The 19027-nt window shown below is 48.8% G+C and overlaps 1 protein-coding gene across 1 annotated transcript in view; it reads right to left on the reverse strand.

The window, feature by feature from the left end:
- Positions 1 to 12423, reverse strand: part of LOC117981049 (speedy protein E12) — a 105782-nt gene extending 93359 nt beyond the window's left edge. Inside the window, exons 1-2 of the mRNA XM_063605847.1 lie at positions 12318 to 12423; positions 11123 to 11341 (exon numbers count right to left, since the gene is read on the reverse strand). Of these exons, the coding sequence (XP_063461917.1) occupies positions 11123 to 11341; positions 12318 to 12423 (325 nt within the window). The remainder of the gene's footprint in view (positions 1 to 11122; positions 11342 to 12317) is intronic.
- Between the last annotated feature and the right edge of the window lie 6604 nt (positions 12424 to 19027).

Raw genomic sequence — 19027 nt, forward strand, 5'->3', positions numbered from 1 at the left:
GCTGTTCTCGTGATAGTGAGTGAGCGCTCATGGGATCTGGTTGTTTAGAAGCGTGCAGCCCTCCCACTTCACTCTCTCTGTCTCTCCTGCTCCACCATGGCCAGAAACGTGCCTGCTTCCCCTTCGCCTTCTGCCGTGATTGTCAGTTTCTTGAGGCCTCCCCAGCCATGCTTCCTGTACAGCCTGCAGAACTGTGAGTCAATTAAACCTCTTTTCTTCATAAATTCCCCAGTTTCCAGTAGTTCTTTAGAGCAGTGTGAAAACAGACTAATGGACCCTTCTGGTTGAAGGAATGTAGCCATTCTGCTTGTTTAACTATTTCCTTTCTGTTCATCTCTATTTCCCGGGAGGTGTTTATCCAAGTGCAATAGGAGATATTGGTGACTGCAGAGTCCCCTCAGTGTTCTGCTAGTAAATAGTTGAAGGTTGATCAGTGATCTCCAGCATTTTCAGTCTGGCATGGAAAAGCCCCCATGTAACTGGTAAAGGTATCAGTAAGCACCAGGAGGTATCTAAATCCACCAGGAGCCATAGGCATCATGTTGATGTCCATTTACCAGTCTTCCCTGGCAAGATTCTCTGAATTGTACTGCCTTGGCCAAAAGAGGTATGGGAGGGGCTGGGCACAGTGGCTCACGCCTGTAATCCCAGCATTTTGGGAGACCAATTCGGGTAGATCATTAGAGGTCAGGGGTTCAAGACCATCCTGGCCAACATGGTGACATTCCATCTCTACTGAAAATACAAAAAGTTAGCTGGGTTTGGTGTTGGGTGCCTGTAATCCCAGCTACTCGGGAGGCTGAGGCAGGATAATCACTTGAACCTGGGAGGAGGAGGTGGCAGTGAGCTGAGATCTCGCCATTGCACTCCAGCCTGGGCAACAAGAGCGAAACTTCATCTCAAAAAATAAAAAAAGAAGTCTGGGTGTGGTGGCTCGTGCCTGTAATCCCAGGACTTTGGGAGGCCAAGATGGGTGGATCATGAGGTCAGGAGTTCAAGACCAGCCTGGCCTAGATGGTGAAACCCTGTCTCGAGTAAAAATACAAATATTAGCTGGGCATGGTGGCACACACCTGTAATCTCAGCTACTCAGAAGTCTGAGACAGAAGAATTGCCAAAACCCGGGAGGGAGAGGTTGCAGTGAGCCGAGATCGCGCCACTGCACTCTAGCCTGGGTGACAGAGCAAGACTCCGTCTCAAAAGAAAGAAAGAGAAAGGAAATTCCCCAGGGAAGTACCTCAGCCTATTTCATGAAGAGGTACTGAAGGAAGCAGAGGCATGTGGAGGACTACCCCACCTCGTGCAGCTATTTGGGCCATGGCGTCTGAAATGTATTATTTCAGAGTCACCCCTTTGATGACCTTGGCAGTGGACTGCAGTCATCTGTTTAGGCCTTTCCATGGCCCGTGTCAATGCCGGTATTTCTGTCTGTTGCACATTTGATTTCCTTGCTGTTGGCATTTAGAAGGCCCCCTGTTTCCCAGATCACACCACGGGCATGGACTGCAGAGATTGCGTCTTGTGAGTCTGTAGAAACAGTCAAGGCCTTGTCCTCTCTTAGGTCCAGAGCTCAGGTTAATGCAGATTTTCCCAGCCGTCTGTGCTGAAGTCCCTGTGGGGAGGCTCCCGGCTGGTTTCCTGTAGGTAGACAGCTACACATCCTGCCCTTCATTGGCTTCTTTTCGTGAAGCTCCTGCTGTCTACAAAACATGTCTCCCTTTTCTTCTTGAACCACATCTCTGTTATTGAAACTCTAGAAGTCAGCCAGGCACAGTGGCTATGCCTGTAATCCCAGCGCTTTGGGAGGCCAAGGTGGGCGGATCACCTGAGGTCAGGAGTTCAAGACCAGCCTGGCCAACATGGCGAAACCCTGTCTCTAATACAAATACTAAAATTAGCCAAGCATGGTGGCCACTGCACTCCAGCCTGGGTGACAGAGCAAGACTCTGTCTCAAATAAAGAAAGAGAAAGTATCATGCTTTTCAGAGTTCTGTGGGTTGTTATAGTGAATTATCAAACCTGAGGACGTGGTGGGAACCTCCAAATTTGTAGCCAGTTGATGAGAAGTACATGCGGTCTGTGGACACCCAAGCTTGCAGCTGCATCTGAAGCGAGGGCAGCCTAGCGGGGGCTGGTGGCCTTAACCTGTGGCATTTGATGTAACATCAGGGAGTTGACATCAGAATTACGTCACACAGGCCAGGTGCAGTGGCTCATGCTTATAATCCCAGCAATTAGAAAGGCAAGATAAGAAGATCGCTTGAGCTTGAGTCTGAGCCCGCAGTGAGCTATGACCGCACCACTGTACCCCAGTCTGGGTGACAGCGCAAGACCCCGACTCCAAAAATAAAAAAGAAAAATCACAAAGAATTGCATGGCAGAGTGCCTGCCTTTCACAGCTTGAACTGTTGCAGGAACTTTCTTTTTTTCTTTCTTTCTTTTTTTTTTTTTTTTGTGATGGAGTCTCGCCCTTTCACCCAGGCTGGAGTGCAGTGGCACCATCTCGGCTCACTGCAGGCTCCGCCTCCTGGGTTCACACCATTCTCCTGCCTCAGCCTCCGGAGTAGCTGGGACTACAGGCGCCTGCCACCGCGCCCAGCTAATTTTTTGTATTTTTAGCAGAGATGGGGTTTCACCGTATTAGCCAGGGTGGTCTTGATCTCCTGACCTCATGATCCGCCCACCTCAGCCTCCCAAAGTGCTGGGATTACAGTCCTGAGCCACCGCGCCTGGACTTTTTTTTTTTTTTTTTTGAGAGGGGTTGGGGAGACATATTCTCTGCTAGCCATTCTCCTGCCTGGTCTCGAACTCCTGCTGGGATCACAGGCGTGAGCCACCACGCCCAGCCACCTTTAGAGTTTTCTTACCACCTGGTTTTCCTCTCTCAATATCTTTCTCCCATTTCCTGCTTTAAAACTCTAGCTTGGGGTCTGGGCACAGTAGCTCATGCCTATAATCCCAGCAGTTTGGGAGACTGAGGCGGGTGGATCACTTGAGGTCAGGAGTTTGAGACCAGCCTGGCCAACATGGTGAAACCTTGTCTCTACTATTTTTACAAAAGTTAGTCAGACGTACAGGCGGGTGCCTGTAGTCCCAGCTACTTGGGAGGCTGAGGCAGGAGAATTTGCTTGAACGCGGAGGTGAAAGTTGCAGGGAGCCGAGGTTGTGCCACTGCACTCCAGCCTGGGAGACAGAGCGAGACTGTCTCCAAAACAAACAAACAAACAAACAAAAAAACCCTGTAGCTTGGGATCAGCCTTCTCTTCTGTTGTTTTTCTTTAAAAAATAAAAATTAAAAATAGGCTTCAAGTGATCCTCCCGCCATGACCTCCAAAACTGCTGGGATTATAGGTGTGAGCACTGCACCCAGCCTTATGTTTTTTTCTACATAAAAAGCAGCACAGGATTATCTTCCAAAGCTAATAAATATGTTCAAATAACCACAACCCCATTAAGGAAAAATGTCACTTGACAGCAAATAATCAATCCAGACCACAATATGATCACACTCACTGTGAAGGTGAGAAAAGTTCATCTTTATTATGTTTCCCCAAGAGATGCACTGCACTGTTCTCTTGAAAACACACAGCTCGTGTCCTCCTTTAGAACACACATCCTCTTTAAAGTAACATACAAACATGCCAAAACAAGATAAAAAATTCCATCTGAATTCTCACATTTCAAACATACACTAAATATCAAATAAAAATTTATTTTTACAAGAATTTAGGGGAGCTACCACATAGCTATAAATGTAATATATATGTTAACTAAGTATCATAGATAAAAACCATGCTCCCTTCAGCAGCACGTGTAATAATAGATACCAAGATTGAAAGGTAAAAGATTTAGGATGAAAAGAATCCTCTCTTAAAAAGGAAAACAAAATTATATGTATGTGTATACAACAGTTATAACACCCATCACACAGCTTTATAGAAACAGCATCTATTCAAAAATACCAGTATTTCCAAAATATTTAAAATAATATTGAAAGTAATAATAATATTTAAATAAATAAATATAGTTAATAAATATTTCAATAAATAAAATAATATTTAAATAATTCTATACCCATGCTTTTCAAAATAAACCAATAAAATAGATAGTATATATTAGACGTGTTAGTATATATATCTGAGACATGTTAAAAATCACAACGGAATTCTCACAATTCAGTCACAAACCTAAACAGCAAATAAAAATTTCTATCACCAGAATTATGTTTTTTTCTGGTGGGGAACTACCAATAGCTATAAATAGAAGAGATTATTATGGAAGTATCATAGATAAAAAGAGTGCTCGCTTCAGGAGCACATATAATAATACAGAAAAAAAATTAAAGTTAATAAAAGATTTAGGATAAAAAGAATTCTCACTTAAAAATGAAAAGAAAATTATCTTTATGTATATATAACAACTATAACTCTCATCAAAGAACTCTACAGGAACAGCATGTTTTCAAAAGTACAACAATTTCCAAACTATTTGAAATAAACCTATTAATAATTCAATGGCCAACATTTTCCAAACAAACCAATAAAATACAGAGTGTGCATGAAGCTATCTGTTACAGTCTGTGGCACTCATATTTCAGAAAGAATTCTGTGCCAATCTGAGCCCCTGCACTGTGCCTTCAAATGCTCCTGGACTGTGGCAAGCAAGTCCGTAAGAAACAGGACCTCCAGGTTCCGTCCCAGGGAGGTTGGCATTCAGCAATATAAAAAGGGAGGTGGTGCCGCAGGAAAGGGTGGAACTGGAAACACTCCTGGTTTCTTACTTTTCTCCAAGGACTCCTAGAAGTACCCCACCCCACCCCTGCTCCTTGGAGGACAACGTGATCACTGTATTCAGCTCTGTCAAGAATGGTCCAGGTTCTTCTAGATGATCTGCACAAATGGTTCCTCTCCTCCTTCCTGATGTCTGCCATTAGCACTGGAATAAAGTTCCTGCTGAAAATCCACATCTCCCCTGGGTCCGGTGTTCTGGAAGTGAGAGAGACAATGTCACACCTCAAGGAGGCAGCTCTCTAGACAGGAAGGTTATTCACGTCCCATGTCAAGTCTAGCTAGAGTTCAGAGCAATTGAGAAGTGCAATTTTATCTCCTGCCTTTCATTCTATACCCTGCTTCTGAACCATCGTGTTCAACTGTGAAACTCACGCTTTGGTGACCCTGACTCCAAAACTTAATACGCCCAAGGTCAGCCCCAGTGCTCTGCTTCATAGCAAGGACTTTGGGTGGGTCTTCCCAGGGAGTAGGGCACCCTCAGAGAATGTGGCTTTGGACTTCATCACAGCTGGGGCCTTTTGTGTCACTTCAGATCTAAACTTGTAACCGTGCTAGATCTGTTTCTAATGTGACAACATCACAAACCACGAGTCCAGATGCCTAATCCATAATCCTACCTCCTCATGACAAAGTCTCATGCTCTGTGCTCAACATGGTTAGCTGCACAAGATGTAAACCAAAGCTTCACTGAACCCTCGACCCAAATCGGTAACTCAAGTGCGTCAATCATAATGAACCTCCCCGAACTCAGTATTTATGATTATTTTTGAGGCAGGGTCTCACTCTGTCGCCCCGGCTGGAGTGCAGTGGCAGGATCACGGCTCCCTGCAGCCCCGACCTCCCAGGCTCCAGCGATCCTCCTGCCTCAGCCTCCTGAGTAGTTGGGAGTAGAGATGCCTCCCACATCGCCTGGCTAATTTTTGTATTTTTGTGGAGAGGGGATATCTCGCCACGTTGCCCAGGCTTGAAGCCAGATCAAGCAATTGGGTTCCTTGGATTTCCGAAATAGACCCCAATATTCTGCCTTTACCCCGGAGGATGCAGATGTACCTTCTCTCAGGCCGATGACCTCAGGCCTCCACGGTCCCTGGAGCTCTAGGAAAGGTGGGCGCGATCTCGCGCCCACACCCAGTGCTCTGGGTCATAAGCCTGGATCTGGAAAAACAAACGCGCTTTGAGAAGACGGGGACTCCCCAGGATACCCCTCTCTCCCCTCGTCCAGCCTCCAGCCCACCCGATTCCTCCCCACATCCTCCACGTCCCCAGGCCCCACCCACCTCCTCCAACTCCTCCGGGGAAACCCAAGCCCTGCAGCGCATGGAACAGAAGAACTGGAACCGACGCTTCTGGAACAAGGCTATCTGAGAGCAGTTCTTCCTGGCCCTCGGGTTCATGTAACGGCATAACTGGAACCAAAGCTTAGGGAGCAAGGGTATGCGAGAGCGGGTCTTCCCGTACAGGAAGTAGAAGATCTTTTGTTTGGGGGCCTCGTCGTCCTCCTCCATGTCATTGGCCAGATAGCTGAGGACAGAAATCAGGTTGCTGCTCAGAGGCACCACCAGGAGAGACCTCCGGCTGAGGTCAGCTTCCCAGAGAGGAAGGTAAGTCCCTAGCTCAGGACTGGCACCCACCCTGCAGAGAGCCACACCTTCCTCAGGAGGGCTCTGCTGGACAGAGACCTGATCAAGGGCGTCTCCCACTCCTTCAGGATGGAGACAAAAACCCAACTGGTGACCAAGAGTGGTGGCTTAGGCCTGGAATCCCAGCACACTGGGAGGCCGAAGCAGGAGGATCACTTGAGGCCAGGAGTTTGAGACAGGCCTGGGCACCATAGCAAGACCCTCGTCTCTATTAAAAATATAAAAAATACGCCAGACGCGGTGGCTCATGCCTGTAATCCCAGCGCTTTGGAAGGCTGAAGCAGATGGATTGCTTGAGACCAGGAGTTTGAGACCAGCCTGGTCAACACAGAGAAACCCCATCTATACTAAAAATACAAAAATCAGCCTGGTGCGGTGGCACACCCATTAGTCCTAGCTACTCAAGAGGCTGAAGCATAAGAATTGTGTGAACCCAGGAGGCGGAGGTTGCAGTGAGCCAAGATTGGGCCCCTCCATTCCAGCCTGAGACACACAGCAACACTCTTGTCTTGATAAATAAATAAATAAATAAATAAATAAATAAATAAATAAATAAAAACTGTCCAGGTGTGGTGGCACAGCCCTGTAGTCGGAGCTAATCAAGAGGCTGAGGTTGGAGGATCGCTTGAGCCCAGGATATGGAGGCTGCGGTGAGCTATGATCTCACCACTGCACTCCAGCTTAGGGGACAGGGCAAGTCTGTCTCAAAAAAAAAAAAAGCAATTGAATACATTGATATTTTGCCAGGACCCTGCCTTCTACAGGCATCTAGTCTAATGGCACTGGGAGTAATCAGAGGAGATGTCCTAATCCCAATGTCACATTATAATAGGATGTAACTGGAGAGCTACGGGCATGCAGAAGTTGGAAGATGAGGGAAGGCATCACAGAGGCTGTAGGGTGAACCGACTTCAAGGAATGGGTGCTTCCCTTCAGAACCACGTGTGTGGGACACCCAGACAGAAAACACAAATGCAAAGTCAAGTGGAGGGCATTTGGAAGGAGCAGTGAAGCCAAGCCAGGAAACACCAAGATGGCGAGCCAGTGTGGTTGTAGAGATTGTAGAGAGGGTGGAATTGGCACTGTGGACCCTGGCCTCGATAGAGAAAGACATCAGCTAAGGAAGTTGTTCAGGTGGGCGGTGAGGTTGTCGTGCTTTGGAAAGATGTTCAGGCTGCACTAGGAAGCCCCTTGGCTTGGGGAGAGACTCCAGGAAACCCCAGCAGGGAGCATTTGACAGTGGATTCGAGTGATGCAAGGGGGACCTGGACTGTGACCTCTGTCACGGGAACCCAGAGGAGGTTGATGGCTTTTGCGGTTGATGTGGGAAGGAGAGAGAGAGAAGAACCGGAAACGTCTGCTTGCTGGGGGAAGTGTCATGTCCGCTCCTCCGCTCCTTTTCTTCTCCCCTTAGGAGCGGTTCATGGTTCCTTTTGTTTTTTGTTCTTTTTTTGTTTTTTTTTTGTTGTTTTTTTTTTTTTTTTGAGACGGAGTCTCATTCCGTCGCCCAGGCTGGAGTGCAGTGGTGCGATCTCGGCTCACTGCAAGCTCCGCCTCCCAGGTTCATGCCATTCTCCTCCCTCAGCCTCCCGAGTAGCTGGGACTACGGGAGCCCGCCACCACACCCGGCTAATTTTTGTATTTTTTTTTTTTAAGTGGAGACAGGGTTTCACCATGTTAGCCAGGATGGTCTCGCTCTCCTGACCTTGTGATCCGCCCACCTCGGCCTCCCAAACTGTTGAGATTACAGGCGTGAGCCACCGCACCTGGCCTGTTTTACTCTTTTATTTGTACACTGGCATTGGAGTTTGTTTTGTTTGCCTGTTTTTTTTTTTTTTTTTTTGAAAAAAAGTCTCACTCTGTTGCCCAGGCTGGAGTGCAGTGGCTCAACCTTAGCTTACTGCAACCTCCACCTCCTGGGTTCAAGGGGTTCTCTTGCCTCAGCCTCCCAAGTAGCTTGGATAACAGGTGCACACCAACATGCCCGACTGATTTTTCTATTTTTAGTAGAGACGGGGTTTTGCCATGTTGGCCAGGCTGGTCTCAAACTCCTGATCTCAGGTGATCTGCTTGCCTCGGCCTCCCAAAGTGCTGGGATTACAGGCCTGAGCCACCACGCCCAGCCTGAGTTTCTTTTTAGAGACAACAGTCTAAGATACTATAATCCTGTCTTTTTTGTACACAGAATAAAGAGGACAAATAGGTGAAAGAATAAATGAAAGGCTGCAATCCCACTTCCCCCGCTGTCCCAGGGCATTGGATATTGATGGATAGGAGGCAGCAAACCACTCACAGAGCCAGGAAGAAATGAATGCGTTGGTATTGCCAGGAGGGGAGGCCGGCCCGGCTGAAATATGCTATGACCATAGCCAGGAGATACTGATGGAGAGAAAGGAACACAGAGAGGGAGAGGTCACATCTTGGGAGAGGAAGATTGTGGAGATAGTGGAATGGGGGTCTGGGGAGGGGTTGCCCATCAGAGAAGGGACCTCAGCATTGGGGTGACTGTGCTCATGTGGAAATTGCGGGGTGGAGGGGTATTCGAAGGTCGGATGCAAATCCGAGAAGCCGGAGGAAGGGTTTTCGGTGATGCTCCCAGGATGGTGGGCTCTGATGGGATCTTGGGAGGGGGTGTGTCTAGGTCGGCTGGTGTCAGGAGGGTCTTTTGTGTGCCAGGCAGAGAACTGTCCCAAGGAGCTGAGAGTAGAGGGCCCAGGAGCTTCAGGACTGCAGCCAGACTGTGGCCCAGGGCTCAGATCCCAAAGGACCCATAGGAGAGGCAGGGGCCACTCATTCACTCTGCAAGAGACCAGCAGAGTCCTGAGAGAGATGCTGACAAATCATAAAAAGACAAAGAATAGCCGGGAGTGGCAGCTCAAGCCTGTGATCCCAGTACTTTTTGAGAGGTGGAGACAGGAGTATCACATGAGCCCAACAGTTGGAGAACAACCTGGGCAACACAGCGAGACCCTGTTTCTACGAAGATTTCAAAAATTCATCGAGCATGGTGGCATGTGCCTAGTCCCAGCTCCTCAGGAGTCTAAGGAAAGAGGATTGCTTGAGCCCAGGAGTTAGAGTGAGCTATGATCATGCCACTGTACTCCATCCTGGGGAGCAGAGCTGGACTCTGTCTCAGAAAAAAAAATGTGTGGGTGCCAAGACTCAAGACCATGGGAGCTGGTCAGACACAGTGCTGATGTCTGTAATCTCAGCACTTTGGGAGGCCAAGGCGGGTGGATCACCTGAGGTCAGGTGTTCGGCACCAATCTGGCCAACAGGGCAAAACCCCGTCTCTACTAAAAACACAAAAATTAGCCAGGCGTGGTGGTTCACGTTTGTAATCCCAGCTGCTTGGAGGCTGAGGCACGAGAATCGCTTGAACCCAGGAGGCATCAGCTGCAGTGAGTCAAGACCGAGACACTGCCCTCCAGCCTGGGCAACAGAGCAAGACTGTGTCTCACAAAACAAAAACAAAAACAAAAAGAAACTGTAGGAGCATCTGGTGGGAGGTGGTGGAGGGAGAACTGTGGGTTTGGAAGCTGCGCCCTCCCGCTGGCCGTGCGTTAGAACAGGAACACAGTTACATAGAGAACAACCTTACCTTGTCCGACACCCTCAGATCTTTGTCCCAGGCCAGGAATCTTTTAATGACAGGATCCTCTGTGATTAGAGAGCAGATATCAGCGTGAGAAGCAGGACAGGGTTTCCGTGGGAGCAGCAGGGCAGTGAGGAGAAGTGTGCCTCCCGGGGGAGAGTCTCAGGATTGTGGCCGCGGGTGAGGTGGATGGGAGAGGGGAGAATGACTTTCACTGGGCAAGGGAGAGAGGCTCCTGCTCTGAGACTCCCCTGAGAAGAGGCCGAAGGAGGCCCTGGGTGTGAGAATCTACAGGATGTAGAGCTGGGAATCAGCCAGGACCCCCTCCAGCAGACACGGAGGGACCACTGCAGAGTCATAAAGGAATTCCCATCATTTCCTCATGAGGCAGTCACACATCAGGGTGTGACCATGGCCTTGGTATCCCTCACTATGGATGGAAACACTTAGGTTTAGAAAAGTCGGTAAGAAACATTAAGTTTCAGAGGGCACAGCTGAAACCACTTTTTTGATTTTTGATTTTGTTTTTCTTTATTTGATTTTTATTTTTATTTATTTATTAATTTATTTTGAGACAGAGTCTTGCTCTGTGGGCCAGGCTGGAATGCATTGGCCTGATCTTGGCTCACTGCAACCTCTGCCTCCTGGGTTTAAGCAATTCTCCTGTCTCAGCCTCCCGAGTAGCTAGAACTACAGGGATGAGCTACTGTGCCCAGCCTTGGTTTTTCTTTTGACGCAGACTTTTGCTCTGTCACCCAGGCTGGAGTGCAGTGGTGCAGTCATAGCTCACTGCAGCCTCAAAGTCCTGAGTTCAAGCAATCCTCTTGCCTCAGCCTCCCAACGTGCTGGGATCTCAGGCGGGAGCCACAGCGCCTGGCCCAAAACCAAGCTTTCTTATCCCAAGCACCGACCTTTATCAAGTCTACCTAATCCTCTGTTGTCTCCTAAGTGTCCCTCATGAGTGATCACTTCAGAGTCCTCCCGCATGGAGAGCTCACCCACTGGGGCATATTTTTCCCATTGGAAAAGTGTGGTTATTGGAAGTTTCCTCTTTAGAAAGAACAGGATTGGAGGTGCTCTCTGGGGTGTCCTCCTACCAAGCAGCCTGTTGAAGGCCTCGTAGTACTCAGGGAGCACGAGCGACACTCGCCGTCGCTTCGCCTTCATCTTGAGGCCACACAGCGTCTCCGCCACCCAGGTCTCCTCAGGCTCAGGGGCGAGCTCCTGCTCTGGCTCATCGTCAGATTCATCCAAACACTCCCTCTTCCTTTTCCAGCCAAGGGACCTACGTGGGGGGCTGGGATCTACCCCAGGGGCTGAGTAAAGAAACCAGGCCACCGTGTAATGCTTCTGCAACTGATCACGTTAGACCCCGACCCCAAACCCCAAACCACTCTCCATCCTCCCCAGCCTCGCAGACTGCTGGCTTCTCCAAGCCACCTTTCTGACTTTCTCCTCTGCTCAACCCCATGTGCCACTCCTTCCCCTCCCCATTCTTCCCTCTCTCTGTCCTCAGAACACTGCCTCATATCCTTCCCTGGTCCCTGGCTCTCTGAGTCCCTCTTTTTTTTTTTTTTTGTTTCGAGACAGAATCTTGCTTTGTCACCCAGGCTGGAGTGTAGTGGTGCAATCTCAGCTCACTGCAACATCCATCTCCCGGATTCCAGTTATTCTCCTGCCTCAGCCTCTCAGGTAGCTGGGATTACAGGTGCCTGCCATAATGCCCAGCTCAATTTTGTACTTTTAGTAGAGACAGGGTTTCACCATGTTGGCCAGGCTGGTCTCAAACTCCTGGCCTCAAGTGATCCGCCTGCCTTGGCTTCCCAAAGTGCTGGGATTACAAGTGTGAGCCACTGCACCCAGCCTGAATTTCTCCATTCTTCCCACACACCCTCCCCAGGTTCTCCTTCCTGACCTCTGACCTTTCTTTTTTTCTTCCTCTTTATTTTTTTTGAGACAGCATCTCACTCTGTCACCGAGACTGGAGTGCAGTAGCACGATCTCGACTCACTGCAACCTCTTCCTCCCAGGCTCAAGTGATTCTCCTGTCTCAGCCTCCCAAGTAGCTGGGATTATAGGCACACACCACTACCGCCTGGCTAATTTTTGTACTTTTAGTAGAGATGGGGTTTCACCATGTTGGCCAGGCTGGTCTTGAACTCCTGACCTCAGGTGATCTGCCCGCCTCAGCCTCCCAAAGTGTTGGGGTTACAGGGGTGAGCCACCACGCCTGGCCCCCTTCCTTCGTCTTAGTCAATCGTATGCCACCTCTTCTTCCTCCAGTCCCCTCACCTGATGGTCCCGACACTTCATCATCCACCACCTCCTGGAGGGGGTACCCTGAGGTGCTCCGCTGGGGGCTCTGCTCTTCCTGGGGCTGCGGTTGATGGCTCATCATGATCTTTCCCAAAATCTGTCCCATCTCACCGAACCTAGTCTCTGTTCTGTCCTTGGTCTTCTTCTGGACACTGCTGGGATCCAGAAGAGTGTGTTATCAATTCTCGAGGCTGGGAGAAGTCAGGAGTGGAGAACAGCTCTGAGAAGTTACTGTTGTCCAACTGAACTGCCAGGTGCCGACAGAGTCCGGTCCCTCCAATCAGGAAGGTCGGAATCTCTGATGTCATCGTTCATGCCAACCTGGCAACTAGTTTGAACAAAAACACATGTAACTGCCAGGCTGATCTCTTGTCCTGGAGATCCTGGGTGAATGGTATCTCCTGCCACTGTCCCAACCTCAGACCACTGTCCAAAAGCATCTTCAGGGTCTCCGCATCCCTCTGTTCCCTGTCCCAGCAGAGGCTGTGTCCTCTCCGCTCAAAGCTTGAAGCGTATTGGGGTCTCCTCTTCTCTGTACATGCCCGTTTCAGAGTCCGGTCTGGTGGGAGAGGGATCAGGATGGGAAAGAAAAGTAGGGTAAGCAGAAACGATGAAACCTTACAAGAGTGAGATTATCATGTACAAGAGATCCCAGGAACATTGACTTGATGAAAAAGTCACATCAGAGCACTCAATTTGGCAGAGCTTTTCTGCCGAATGTCTACTGACATTCACTGTCCGAGATTCTGTACTGGGGGTACACGCGTCCTCTGCCCTAAGGCATCTTTGAGTCCAAGAGATATTTTGAGGACTGGAAATCATAGGAAACTGCCCATGAGTTCACACATATTTCCAATGGTGTCCCCAATTTCAGGGAGTCCACGGATCACCTAAAGCCAGCCCCTCCAGTTTGGCTAAGAAACTCTATATATCAAGTTTTGTATCATATGTATTGCTCTTAACTCAGAAAATTCCACCATTTTTGGCAGTGGTTTATTTATTTATACCATTGAAGGAAATGGTTTATTTATGAATCTATATTATGGATATTCTATAAGATACTGGGTGTACAAAAAGACTAAGTCGAAAAATCTCAGCTGTGCACAGTGGCTCATGCTTGTAATCCCATCTCTTTGGGTGGCCAAGGGAGGAAGACTGCCTGAGGCCAGCAGTTCGAGACCAGTATAGGCAACATAGCAAGAGCCCATCTCTAAAACAAAACAAAACAAAACAAAATTAGCCAGGTGTCGTGGCTGGCACCTGTGTTCCAACAACTTGAGAGACTGAGGTGGCAGGAGGATTGCTTGAGCCTAGGAGTTAGGGGCTGCGGTGAGCTGTGATCGTGACACCGCACTCCAGCCTGGGCAACACAGCAAGACCTTGTGTCAAAAAAATTCTTTTAATTAAATATAAAAGAGTTTCATGACATTCAGAGACCATCCAAAGAACCTGTGGGTTCCGGCCAGGCACAGTGGCTCACACCTGTAATCCCAGCGCTTTGGGAGGCCATAGCAGGTGGATCGCTTGAGGTCAGGAGTTTAAGAGCAGCCTGGCCAACATGGTGAAACCCCATCTCTTCTAAAAATACAAAAAATTAGTCAGGCATGGTGGTGGGTGCCTGTAATCCCAGCCACTCAGGAGGCGGGGGCAGCAGAATGGCTTAAACTTGGGAGGCGGAGGTTGCAGTGAGCCAAGGTCGCACCATTGCACTCCAGCCTGGGCAACAAGAGCAAAACTACATCTCAAAAAAAAAAAAAAAAAAAAAAAAGAGAACCTGTGGATGAGTTCCCACATGGCTTCCTAACGGGCTGCGGCTCTCCTAGGAGTCTCTCGCTCATGGGAAAGGCACAAACTGAATGCGGGAGGAAATCCCATTGCTGTGGAAGTCCCATTGTTAGGAAGCTCTGCTTTTCTGGAGTTCAAATTTGCATTCATGATGCTTTAAACCGTCAGAGCTGGGTGTGTCCTCCTACAACAAATCACTTTACTCTCTCTCTCTCCTAGTTAACAGGCTTTCAAATATTAGAACATCCATGTTCTGACCTCATTAAAATTGCTCTTTTGTGGAATGAAAAGCTCTGATTTAACCCGTCTTTAAGCCTGGTATGCATATTCCTCTCTGTTCCGGCCACCTTGTCTAGACACACTACACTGAGGCAGTGCCCATCTTAGATGATGTTGACACATTGTCAAAAAATGGGCAAACCAGGTGCGGTGGCTCACACTTGTAATCCCAGCACTTTTGGAAGCCGATGCCGACAGATAACCAGAGGTGAGGAGGTTGAGATCAGCCTGGCCAACATGGTGAAACCTGTCTGTTTTTCTGTAAAAATACAGAAACAATGAGCTGGGCGTGGGAGTGCACTTCTGTAATCCCAGCTACTTGTGGGGCTGAGGCAGGAGAATCACTTGAACCGGGAAGGTGGAGGTTCCAGTGAGCCGAGATCACGACACTACACTCCAGCCTGGGCGACAGAGTGAGACTCCGACTCAAAAAAAAAAAAAAGTGCCAGACAGCCCAGGTTTGGTCTGATATGTTCAGAAAAAAGCAAAACAGTCACCTCTCACCTTTTCTTTTCCTGCAATGATGCCGTTTAATACAACAATGGCTGTAGGTATGCTGCAGAAATATCATTCAAGTGAAACAGAAGGGCTTTCCTGGCTGGACACAGCGGTCACTCCTGCAATCCCAACACTTTGGTTGGCTAAGGTGGGAGGATTTCTTGCGGCCAGGAGTTCGAGGCTGCAGTGAGCTGTGATCCACCACTGCATTCCAGGCTGGGCATCAGAGTGAGGCCTCTCTCTAAAAAAAACCCTTCACTCCCCAAAAAAAGGGATTTTCAAATACCAGCCTTTCAGCATGAGGATCACATGGAGGAACATTAAGACACAGATGCTGGGACCCAGCCCTATTGATTGTAATTTAAAAACTGAGGTGAGGCCTGATTTAGCTCCGTCATTGGAATCCATTCAGATTTGAAATTCTCTGAGTTGGACAGTGCAAGAGAGATCCTAAAGAAAACAAAGTCACTGTGGACTGAAATGAGCTGACAAGGTTTTCTGAGCGTGGTGAAATATGATCTGGGCCTCGCTTGGGAGGGCTGTGGCCAGGCCTTGAGTCCGTGGCTCAGTGGGGCCTTCTGAAACAGCCTCCAAGCCGCGCCCCCCCTCCTTCATTTGCTAGTGGATGACCCCCTCCAGCAGCTTTGGTGCTGATGGGAATAAGTCGACCTGCAGCGGAAGTTCAGCCCAAGTCTCAGCCCAGCAGCTTCTCCACACCTGTCCGGGGTCTGGTCATGCTGCCGTCTCTGCGGTTCTCTGCGGAGTCGTGGTTTCTGTACCTTGAAGAGAACTTCCCCTCTGGGACCCAGAAACCCAGTGAATCCTCAGGAAAAAAGGGAATGAAATTACTGAAGACAACTCTGTGGCGGGGAGATGGAAAAGAGGCTCTCTCTTTTTTTTTTCCTAATATTTTGAGACAGAGTTTCGCTTTTGTCACCCAGGCTGCAGTGCAGTGGCTCCATCTCGGCTCACTGCAACCTCTGCCTCCCAGGTTCAAGCGATTCTCCTGCCTCAGCCTCCCGAGTAGCTGAGATTACAGGCACCCACCACCACTCCCGCCTAATTTTTGTATTTTTTTAGTAGGGACAGGGTTTCGTCATGTTTGCCAGGCTGGTCTTGAACACCTGACTTCAAATGATCCACCCGCCTCTGCCTCTCAAAGTGCTAGGAATACAGGCATAAGACACTGCACCCGGCCTGTTTTTGTTTTTTAGAGACAAGGTCTCTGTTGCCTTGGCTGGGGTGCAGTGGTACAATCAGCTCTCTGTTGCCTCCTGGGCTCAAGCAATCCTCTTCTCTCAGCCTCCCAAGTAGCTGAGACTACAGGTGCATGCCTGTAGTAGATATAGCATCTTGCTCTGTTGCCCAGACTGGTCTTGAACTCTTGGTCACAAGCGATCCTCTTGCCTTGGCCTCTCAAAGTGCTGGAATTACACGCGTGAGCCATTGAGCCCAACCAGATAAGATGATCTTTAAGGGCCCTTCCCATGGTACCATATCCAAGTCAGCGAGACTGTGGCTATAGCAAGTTTAACATAACCAGATACGCTAGTATTATGGGCTGCATGGTGTGCCCCCCACCCCTAATTCGTGTATTGAAGCCATGACCCTCCAGACCTTAGAGGTGACCTTATTGGAACCAGAGTCTTTACAGAGGTGATCAAGTTAAAATGAGGTCACTAGAGGCCAGGCACGGTGGCTCACACCTGTAATCCCAGCACTTTGGGAGGCCGAGGCAGGCAGATAATGAGCCCAAGAGACTGAGACCATGATGTCCAACATGGTGAAACCCTGTCTCTACTAAAAATACAAAAATTAGCCAGGCGTGGTGGTGTGGGCCTGTAGTCCCAGCTACTCAGGAGGCTGAGGCAAGAGAATCACTTGAACCCGGAAGGCAGAGATTGCAGTCAGCCAAGATCATGCCACTACACTCCAGCCTGGGTGAAGAGTGAGACTCTATCTCAAAAAAATAAAAATTAAAAAACTAAAAACCTACAGCACCGCCTTTTACATAATGCAATGGTTTGGTAAGCACATGCACCCCATGGAGGTAGTGGCAGATTCAGTCAACCTTCCCAGCAGCGTGGAGACGCAGTCAGGCATAGCAGGTGTTGATGTGGTTTGAACCCACAGCTTGGCTCAAATCCACACTCCCCTACTTAGTACCGAGTGAAGCCACTTACCCTCTAAGTGCCTTACTTTTCTTTTCTTTTCTTTTCTTTTTTCTTTTTTCGAGATAGAGTCTCGCTCTGTCACCCAGGCTGGAGTGCAGTGGCATGATCTTGGCTCACTGCAAACTTCGCCTTCCAGGTTCAAGCAATTCTCCTGCCTCAGCCTCCCAAGTAGCTGGGATTACAGGTGCCCACCACCATGCCGGGCTAATTTTTGTATTTTTGATAGAGATGGGGTTTCACCATAGTGCCCAGGCTGGTCTCGAACTCCTGACCTCAAGTGATCTGTCTGCCTCGGCCTCCCAAAGTACTAGGATTAGAGGCATGAGCCACCACACCTGGCCACTTTTCTTATCTATATTTGTTATGTGGATGACTTGTGTTAACGCAAATAAGATGCTGCTCGTCATCTTTAAAGAAAATAGGTGGCAACCTGTTATAGCAAGTCCTGTTTTTATTTGTACTTATGAGGCTTTAATTAAACGCTAAGAATTAAAATGCACATAATATTAGACTTTACCTCACAAACTGGCTTCAATTATTCGATGAGACTTATATGTATTACTTAAATGAGGTTAAATTTAACCTTTAAAAAATGATTTATTGTGGCTGGGCACAGTGGCTCACACCTGTAATCCCAGCACTTTGGGAGGCCAAGGCAGACGGATCACTTGAGGCCAGGAGTTGAAGACCAGCCTGACCAACACGGCAAAACCCCATCTCCGCTAAAAATACAAAAATTAGCCAGGCATGGTGGTGCACACCTGTAATCCTAGCTACTCAGGAGCCTGAGACACAAGAATCGCTTGAACCCGGGAGGCAGAGGTTGCAAGGAGGTGAGATCACACCACTGCACTCCAGCCTGGGCAATAGAGTGAGGCTCTGCCTTAAAACAAAGAAAAATGATTTTGGGGGATGATGGGGTGTCACTATGTTGACCAGGCTTGTCTCAAACTCCTTGCCTCAAGCAATCCACCCACCTCAGCCTCCCAAGTAGCTGGAATTACAGGCACATGCCACCACGCCTGGCTAGTGTGTGTGTGTGTGTGTGTGTGTGTGTGTGTGTGTGTAGAAACAAGGTCTTACTGTGTTGTTTAAGCTGCTCTCAAACTCCTGGGCTCAAGTGATCCTCCCACCTCGGCCTCCCAAAGCATTGGAATTACAGGTGTGAGCCACCTCACTGAGCCCTCCACCTTTCAGCTGAACGCAGAAAAGTACAATCTTTTAACCCAAAGCGTTCCTCACACTTAGGGTCAGGAAGAGCCCTTCATGCCCTGGAGGCAACTACTAACCCTCTGCTAAACACTCTGACTCTGGGTGTGAGAAACACACCTACTGTGCCCCACATATTTTTCCAAATACAACTTAATTTAGCCTTCACGACAACCCTGGAGTGAAGGATCATTAACTTTATTTCATAGATGTGGAAACTGAGACTCAGAGGCAGGAAATGACCTCCTTCTGGAGGCTGCAAATTCTTTGATGCTCCTTTGATCAACAGGTGGGAGCTGGCCAGAGGTGGTGGCTCACACGTATAATCCCAGCACTTTGGGAGGCCAAGGTGGGAGGATTGACTGAGGCCAGGAGTTTGAAACTAGCCTGGGCAACATAGCAAGACCTCATCTCTACAAAAAATACACAAATTAGCAGGGTGTGGTGGTGCACACCTGTAGTCGCAGCCACTCGGGAGGCTGAAGTGGTAGCATTGCTTGAGCCCAGGAGGTTGAGGCTGGAGTGAGCCATGATCAAGCCACTGCTCTCCAGCCGAGGAGATGGAGATAGACCCTGTCTCAAACAACAACAAAAAAATAGGTGAGGGTCAGCCAGGCATGGTGGCTCACGCCTGTAATCCTAGAACTTTGGGAGGCCAAGGTGGGAGGATTGCTTGAGACCAGGACTTCAAGACCAGCCTGGGCAGCCTAGCAAGATCCCATCCCTTAAAAAAAAGTTTTT

The sequence above is a fragment of the Pan paniscus genome, chromosome 6, assembly GCF_029289425.2.
Source record: "Pan paniscus chromosome 6, NHGRI_mPanPan1-v2.0_pri, whole genome shotgun sequence".
Taxonomy (NCBI): Eukaryota; Metazoa; Chordata; class Mammalia; order Primates; family Hominidae; genus Pan; species Pan paniscus.